Source organism: Pollachius pollachius (genome assembly GCF_949987615.1).
Source record: "Pollachius pollachius genome assembly, chromosome: 10".
In the NCBI taxonomy this organism is placed as follows: domain Eukaryota; kingdom Metazoa; phylum Chordata; class Actinopteri; order Gadiformes; family Gadidae; genus Pollachius; species Pollachius pollachius.
Window position 1 is genome coordinate 5,348,423 of NC_136943.1, and position 9,128 is coordinate 5,357,550.

A 9,128-nucleotide genomic window follows, 5' to 3' on the forward strand; every position below is an offset into this window, starting at 1 on the left:
TTTGTTCCATTGCGAATGAAATGTAGACGACAGCGTAAATCTAAAATATGTATTCCGCCAACAGAATACCCTTTGCCACCATCGTGGGATGAAAAAAGTATAAGCTTTAATCCAACAAATATTTAGAAGCCGTGGAGATCCTGTTATTCATCAAATACCGAAACGCACAATGGTTTACTGCACTTCAAAATCTCGCTTTGAACGAGGATGGGCTTATCAGCGTTGGCCAACACGCTGCAGAACCGTTTTCCGGCTTCTTACTGACACCACGTGATGCTCAATGTTATTGCAGGGTATAGACTTTTGCAAAAATGCATGGAATTATAAAGAAACAAAACCTGTTAATTGACTCAAACTCTTTTAAAATGTTTTTTTGTAATTGAAAGTAATCAATGAAATATGTAGAAATGGACGATGTGCAAATGTTCTAATTGCATGATAGTAGCAGGACCCATCAAGTTATTCACAATCAAACATTTATTTTTCAGAACCATGGACAGCGTTGATTCTTCTGGGAGATTCCACGAGAACGAAAATAAGTAACATGGAATTGACTTTGATTGCGGCTGAAATTAAATGACAAATGATGGATGATAACGTCGACCAAACTGTAAGGGGAGTATCAGACTCAATAAATGTGTGTGATTGTCATTTCTTACCTCCGCAGATGTACTCCTCCTGTCAGGGACCACTAGAGTGTTTCCATTGCTCCCCGGGACTATAGTAGATCCTATACTCATTCTGGGTCCAACTAACATGTAGCGTTTCTCTCCAGATCTGTACTGGATGCTGTGACACAGAGTTCCGTCATAGTTTGTTTCTGGTAAATACTTGGAGGATACGTCTGTGGTTTTAGAGCACTGCATTGCAATCAACACAATAATACTGATGAGAAAAAGAGTTGAAACTGAAGCCAGAGTTATCATTAAATAAAATGTCACGCTACTATCCCCAATTTCAGTCACTGCACTTTTCACATCAGAAGCTGAAATGGCCTCTGTGGGCTCCACCAGCTTGACAACCACAGTAGCTGTTGCTGAGAGTGACACGTTCCCATTGTCTTTGACCAGTATGACCAGTTTATGTTGAGCCTCGTCCGTCTCGGTGAATGAGCGCAGTGTTCTTATTCGTCCAGTATAGCGGTCCAAACCAAAGAGACTGTGGTCACTCACTTCCTGTAGTGAGAATAACAGCCAGCCGTTGTATCCTATATCAGCATCGTAGGCTCTCACTTTAGTCACCAGGTGGCCTGCAGGAACATTGCGAGGAACCTCCTCTACTCCTTCAGCAGAACCGTTAGAGCTGACCGGATGTAAGATAACTGGAGGGTTGTCGTTCTGATCCAGAAGAAACACGTTCACCGAAACGTTACTGCTTAAAGACGGACTTCCAGAGTCTGTTGCCACAACGTGGAATCTAAACGTTTTTAATTTTTCAAAGTCAAAACTCTTTAAAGCCGAAATATCTCCGTTTACAGGGTTAATGTTTAAAAAGGAAGTTAACAGATTGTCTCCGCCCCTAAAGATATGGTAGGAAATAAGCGCGTTATCACCTTCGTCTTGATCAGTGGCCTGCACTTTGAATATGGAGTCTCCAGGAGAATTGTTCTCAGTAAGATAGAAAGTATAGGGACTCAGTTGAAACTGGGGGCTGTTGTCGTTCACATCTGATAAATCGATCCGGATAGTCTTTTCAGAGGACAAGGATGGATCTCCTGCGTCTTTAGCAATGATTGTAACATCGTATTGCAGTTGTTTCTCTCGATCTAAAGGTGTTCTGGTTATTATGGAGAACATGTTATTCTGTACAGATGGATTCAGTGTAAACGGAACATCCTGATTTATAAAACATAGCACCTTTCCGTTGATACCGGAGTCTGAGTCCTTCACTGTAATGACAGCCACTGTTGTCCCCAACTTAGAATCTTCCGGAAGGGATTTGGAATATGACGTCACTTCTATCTCAGGTGCATTGTCGTTTACGTCATTGATATTTATAATCACACTTTTATCCGTTGTCAGAGTACCTGCCCCTTTGTCTGATGCCTGGATGTCAATCTCATATCTGTTACGCTCTTCAAAATCTACTATTCCTGACACTTTTAGTTCTCCAGTTAATGAATTTAAGGTGAAATATGCCTGGACCTCTCCATCCACATCATTACCAAACGAATACACAACTTCACCATTAGAACCTTCATCCAGGTCTGTTGCATTTACTTGTATAACAGTAGTGCCTATAGCAGTGTTTTCCAGCAGCTCCACAGAGTAAGATTCCTTGGTAAAGACCGGGTGGTTATCGTTTACATCCACTACTTCTACTGTAATTTGCATTTCACCAGACTTAGGAGGTTTACCTCCATCGGTAGCAATCAGAAGGATGTTATGGGTTTTAACTGATTCTCTATCAAGTGGCTTTTGAAGAATTAAAATGGGTGTTTTACGGTTTTCGCCACGATCTTTAACCTCCAAACGAAAATATTCATTCTGCCTTATTTTATACTGCTGAACAGATAATAATCCGCTGTCGGCGTCACGCGCAGCCTGCAACTGAAATCGAACTCCTGGTAGCGCAGATTCCAAAATCTCTAACAATTTTTCATTTTCAGGGAAGCTGGGAGCGTGGTCGTTCACATCCAGCACTTCCACCGCTACATAATGGACCTCTAGCGGATTCTCCAGAGCAGTTTTCAGTTCAATTACACAGGCTTTGCTTCTCTCGCATACCTCCTCCCTGTCTATTTTCCGGTTCACGTACAAAATACCATCGTCTTGATTAACCTGGAATAGGGGCTCCTTAGAGCCTTGGACTATACGATAGCCTCTGTTTCTCAATGTGCTCTTGTCGAGTCCTAAATCTTTAGCGATGTGTCCAACAACAGTCCCTTCTTTAACCTCCTCAGCGATGGAATAGCGTATCTGAGCCAAAGAAACGCTTCTAAAGGCAACCATAGCGAAAAAACAGGAAAGCCAAAGCCATCGCTCCCTCCACGTCCGCCCTCCTCTTTGTTCCATTGCGAGAAAAATGTAGACGACGACGTAATCTAAAACGTATTATCCAAAAACAGAATATCCTTTGCCACCATCCTAGTTTGAAAAGCAGTTTCGGCTATTATCCAACATATATTTAGAAGCTGTGCAGGGCCAAGTTATTCTGCAAAAGCCGCTACCGCACAATGGTTTAGCGCACTCCAAACCTCGACGTGGAAAAGGCTGGGCTTATCAGCTGTCGCCAACACGATGAGGATTCGTTATCCGGCCTCTTACCGACACCACGTGATCCAAATGTTATTGCAGGTCACATACTTATGCAAATTGTATCGAAATGTAATGAAACACAACCTGTTAAAACCACTAAAACTAATTTAAATGATGTTCAAAAGATATTATTTCCTTTAAAATATTTAGAGAAGGGATAACGTGCACAAGTTTCCCGCGCACAATAGCTGCATTGGCAATGAAATAATTGATTATCAAATATGTATTTTCCAGCTCCATGGACAGCGTTGATTCTTCTGGGAGTTTCAACAAGAACGAAAATAAATAAAGTAAGTAACTTGTCATTAACTTTGAATACGGCTCAAATTAAATGACAAATGATGGCTGATACAGTCGATCAAACTGTTAGGGGAGAACCTGACTCAATAAAATGTGTGTTACTGTCGTTTCTTACCTCTGCAGATGTACTCCTCCTGTCAGGGACCACCAGAGTGTTCCCATTGCTCCCCGGGACTATAGTAGATCCTATACTCATTCTGGGTCCAACTAACATGTAGCGTTTCTCTCCAGATCTGTACTGGATGCTGTGACACAGAGTTCCATCATAATTCGTTTCTGGTAAATACTTGGAGGATACGTCCGTGGTTTTAGAGCACTGCATTGCAATCAGCACAATAATACTGATAAGAAAAAGAGTTGAAACTGAAGCCAGAGTTATCATTAAATAAAATGTCACGCCACTATCCCCAATGTCAGTCGCTGCACTTTTCACATCAGATGCTGAAGTGGCCTCTTTGTGCTCCACCAGCTTGACAACCACAGTAGCTGTTGCAGAGAGGGACACGTTCCCATTGTCTTTGACCAGTATGACCAGTTTATGTTGAGCCTCGTCTGTCTCTGTGAATGAGCGCAGTGTTCTTATCCGTCCAGTATAGCGGTCCAAACCAAAGAGACTGTGGTCACTCACTTCCTGTAGTGAGAATAACAGCCAGCCGTTGTATCCTATATCAGCATCGTAGGCTCTCACTTTAGTCACCAGGTGGCCTGCAGGAACATTGCGAGGAACCTCCTCTACTCCTTCAGCAGAACCGTTAGAGCTGACCGGATGTAAGATAACTGGAGGGTTGTCGTTCTGGTCCAGAAGAAACACGTTCACCGAAACGTTACTGCTTAAAGACGGACTTCCAGAGTCTGTTGCAATAGCGTGGAATCTAAACGTTTTCAATTTTTCATAGTCAAAACTCTTCAAAGCCGAGATATCTCCATTTACAGGGTTAATGTTTAAAAAGGAGGATAAAAGATTGTCTTCGCCCCTAAAGATATGGTAGGAAATAAGTCCGTTATTCCCTTCGTCTTGATCAGCCGCCTGCACTTTGAATATGGAGTCTCCAGGAGAATTGTTCTCAGTAAGATAGAAAGTATAGGGACTCAGAAGAAACTGGGGGCTGTTGTCGTTCACATCTGATATTTCGATCCGGATAGTCTTTTCAGAGGACAAGGATGGCTCACCTGCGTCTTTAGCGATGATTGTAACGTTGTATTGAGATTGTTTCTCTCGATCTAAAGGTGTTTTGGTGACTACGGAGAACATGTTATTCTGTACAGATGGACTCAGTGTGAACGGAACATCTTGGTTTATAAAACATACCACCTTTCCATTGATACCGGAGTCTGAGTCCTTTACTGTAATTACAGCCACTGTTGTCCCTGACTTAGAATCTTCTAGAAGGGCTTTGGAATATGACATTACTTTTATCTCGGGTGCGTTGTCGTTCACGTCAATGATATTGATAATCACACTTTTATCGGTTGTAAATGCAATCGCCCCTTTGTCTGATGCCTGGATGTCAATCTCATATCGGTTTTTCTCTTCGAAATCTAAGATTCCTGACACTGTTATTTCCCCAGTTTTAACATTTAAATCAAAATATTCCCACACTTTTCCGTGAACATCATCACTAAATGAATACACAACTTCTCCATTGGCACCATCATCAAGGTCAGTTGCATTAACTTGTATAATAGTAGTCCCTATAGCAGTGTTTTCCTGCAGCTGCACAGAGTAAGACTCCCTGGTAAAGACTGGGTGGTTATCGTTAACATCACCTACTACTACCGTTATTTTCATTTCTCCCGACTTTGGGGGTTTACCTCCGTCTATAGCAGTCAAAAGTAAATTATGTGCTTTAACTGATTCTCTATCTAGTAACTTTTGGAGGATTAAAATTGGCGTCTTCCTATCTTCACCGCGATCTTTAACCTCTAAACGAAAATGTGCATTAGGGCTCAACTTATACTGCTGAACAGATAATAATCCACTGTCCCCATCGTGCGCGGCGTGTAGTTGAAATCGAGCTCCTGGTAACGCAGTTTCAGAGATTTCTATTTTTTTTTCTTTTTCGGGAAAGCCTGGAGCGTGGTCGTTCACATCCAAGACTTCCACTGCTACATCATGGACCTCTAGTGGGTTCTCCAGAACAGTTTTCAGTTCAATTACACAGGCTTTGCTTCTCTCGCATACCTCCTCCCGGTCTATTTTCCGGTTCACATACAAAATGCCATCATCTTGATTAACCTGGAATAGGGGCTCCGTCAAACCGTGGACTATACGATAGCCTCTGTTTCTCAATGTGCTCTTGTCGAGTCCTAAATCCTTAGCGATGTGTCCAACAACAGTCCCTTCTTTAACCTCCTCAGGGATGGAATATCGTATCTGAGCGAAGGAAACGCTTCTAAAGGCAACCATAGCGAAAAAACAGGAAAGCCAAAGCCATCGCTCCCTCCACGTCCGCCCTCCTCTTTGTTCCATTGCGAGAGAAATGTAGATGACAACGTAAATCTAAAAAATATATTCCAAAACCTCATTATCCTATTTCGTAATCATTCCTCGGAAACCAGCATTATCCAATAAATATTTAGAAGGAGTGGGGATCTTAGTAATTCCTCAAACGCCGCTACCGCACAATGGTTGAGCACACACCAAATTGTCGACATGAATAAGGATGGGCTTATCAGCTGTGGCCAACACGCTGCAGAACCGTTATCCGGCTTCCTACTGACACCACGTGATGCTCAACAGTATTGCTGGGTATAGGCTTTTACAAAGTGTATCGAATTATAATGAAACAAAACCTGTTAAAACCACTCAAACTATTATTTTTTCCCAAAATATATAATTCTTTCAAATATGAAGGAAATGGATAACGTGCACATGTCTCAATCGCACGATAGTTGCATGGACAGTCAAATAATTATATATCAAATCTGTATTTTCCAGCACCATGGACATCGTTGATTTTTCTGATTTGGGAGTTTCCACAAGAACACAAATAAAAATAGTAAGCAATTTGGAATTAACTTTGAATACGGCTCAAATGAAAGGACAAATGATGGATGATGCAGCCGACCAAACTGTTAGGGGAGAAGCTGACACAATAAAATGTTTGTGGTGTCGTTTCTTACCTCTGCAGATGTACTCCTCCTGTCAGGGACCACCAGAGTGTTCCCATTGCTCCCCGGGACTATAGTAGATCCTATACTCATTCTGGGTCCAACTAACATGTAGCGTTTCTCTCCAGATCTGTACTGGATGCTGTGACACAGAGTTCCATCGTAGTTTGTTTCTGGTAAATACTTGGAGGATACGTCCGTGGTTTTAGAGCACTGCATTGCAATCAGCACAATAATACTGATGAGAAAAAGAGTTGAAACTGAAGCCAGAGTTATCATTAAATAAAATGTCACGCCACTATCCCCAATGTCAGTCGCTGCACTTTTCACATCAGAAGCTGAAATGGCCTCTTTGGGCTCCACAAGCGTGACAACCACAGTAGCTGTTGCCGAGAGGGACACGTTTCCATTGTCTTTGACAAGTATGACCAGTTTATGTTGAGTCTCGTCTGTCTCTGTGAATGATCGCAGTGTTCTTATCCGTCCAGTATAGCGGTCCAAACCAAAGAGACTGTGGTCACTCACTTCCTGTAGTGAGAATAACAGCCAGCCGTTGTATCCTGTATCAGCATCGTAGGCTCTCACTTTAGTCACCAGGTGGCCTGCAGGAACATTGCGAGGAACCTCCTCTACTCCTTCAGCAGAACCGTTAGAGCTGACCGGATGTAAGATAACTGGAGGGTTGTCGTTCTGATCCAGAAGAAACACGTTCACCGAAACATTACTGCTTAAAGACGGACTTCCAGAGTCTGTTGCCACAACGTGGAATCTAAACGTTTTTAATTTTTCAAAATCAAAACTCTTTAAAGCCGAAATTTCTCCGTTTACAGGGTTAATGTTTAAAAATGAAGATAATACATTCGCTCCGCCCCTAAATATATGGTAGGAAATAAGCGCGTTATTCCCTTCGTCTTGATCAGTGGCCTGCACTTTGAATATGGAGTCTCCAGGAGAATTGTTCTCAGTAAGATAGAGAGTATAGGGACTCAGTAGAAACTGGGGGCTGTTGTCGTTCACATCTGATATATCGATCCGGATAGTCTTTTCAGAGGACAAGGATGGCTCACCTGCGTCTTTAGCGATGATTGTAACATCGTATTGAGATTGTTTTTCTCTATCTAAAGGTGTTTTTGTTACTATGGAGAACATGTTATTCTGTACAGATGGAGTCAGTGTAAATGGAACATCTTGGTTTATAACACATAGCACCTTTCCGTTGACACCGGAGTCTGAATCCTTTACTGTAATCACAGCCACTGTTCTCCCTGACTTAGAATCTTCTGGAAGGGCTTTGGAAAAGGACGTCACTTCTATCTCGGGTGCATTGTCGTTCACGTCAATTATATTAATAATCACGCTTGTGTCTGTTGCAAATGCAATGGCCCCTTTGTCTGATGCCTGGAGGTCGATTTCATATCTGTTCCGTTCTTCAAAATCTATGATTCCTGACACTGTTATTTCCCCAGTTTTAACACTTAAATCAAAATATTCCCGCACTTTTCCGTGCACTACATCACTAAAGGAATACACAACCTCTCCATTAGCACCATCATCCAGATCCGTTGCATTAACTTGAATAATAGTAGTACCTATAGCCGTGTTTTCCGGCAGCTGCACAAAGTAAGAGTCCTTGGTAAAGACTGGATGGTTATCGTTAACATCACCTACTACTACTGTTATTTTCATTTCTCCCGACTTTGGGGGTTTACCTCCATCGACAGCAGTCAATAATAAATTGTGTGTTTTGACTGATTCTCTATCTAGTGATTTTTGTAGAATTAAAATTGGAGTCTTCCTATCTTCACCACGATCTTTAACCTCCAAACGAAAATGTTCATTAGGACTTAATTTATATTGCTGAACAGATAATAAGCCACTGTCCCCATCGTGCGCGGCGTGTAGTTGAAATCGAGCTCCTGGTAACGCAGACTCATACATTTCCAACGTTTTTCCCTTTTCGGGGAAGCTGGGAGCGTGGTCGTTCACATCCACCACTTCCACCGCTACATAATGGACCTCTAGCGGGTTCTCCAGAGCGGTTTTCAGTTCTATTACACAGGCTTTGCTTCTCTCGCATACCTCCTCCCTGTCTATTTTCCGGTTCACATACAAAATGCCATCGTCTTGATTAACCTGGAATAGGGGCTCCGTCGAGCCGTGGACTATACGATAGCCTCTGTTTCTCAATTTGCTCTTGTCGAGTCCTAAATCCTTAGCGATGTGTCCAACGACAGTCCCTTCTTTAACTTCTTCAGAGATGGAATATCGTATCTGAGCGAAGGAAACGCTTTGAAAGGCAACCATACCGAAAAGACAGGAAAGCCACAGCCATCGCGTCCTCCACGTCTGACGTCCTCTTTGATCCATTGCGAGAGAAATGTAGGCAACAACGTCAATCTAAGACATATGTTCCACAAGAATATCCTTTGTCACCATTCCAGTATGAAAAATGTATAGGAT

General features: G+C 42.3%; 3 protein-coding genes across 3 annotated transcripts in view; all 3 read right to left on the reverse strand.

Annotated features, from left to right (window-relative positions):
- Nucleotides 1-9,128, reverse strand: part of LOC307081616 (protocadherin alpha-10-like) — a gene marked incomplete at both ends in the record, with an annotated part of 83,088 nt that overhangs the window by 39,139 nt on the left and 34,821 nt on the right. The window lies entirely within an intron of this gene.
- LOC307081539 (protocadherin alpha-2-like) lies at nucleotides 573-2,951 on the reverse strand (the record flags this gene model as incomplete). Its single annotated transcript, XM_079744792.1, has 1 exon — nucleotides 573-2,951. The coding sequence occupies one exon, from the start codon at nucleotides 2,949-2,951 to the stop codon at nucleotides 573-575; it is 2,379 nt and encodes a 792-aa protein (XP_079600918.1).
- LOC307081540 (protocadherin alpha-3-like) lies at nucleotides 3,181-8,972 on the reverse strand (the record flags this gene model as incomplete). The annotated part of the gene is made up of 3 exons (XM_079744793.1): nucleotides 3,181-3,225; nucleotides 3,673-5,793; nucleotides 8,802-8,972. The coding sequence occupies 3 exons, from the start codon at nucleotides 8,970-8,972 to the stop codon at nucleotides 3,181-3,183; spliced, it is 2,337 nt and encodes a 778-aa protein (XP_079600919.1).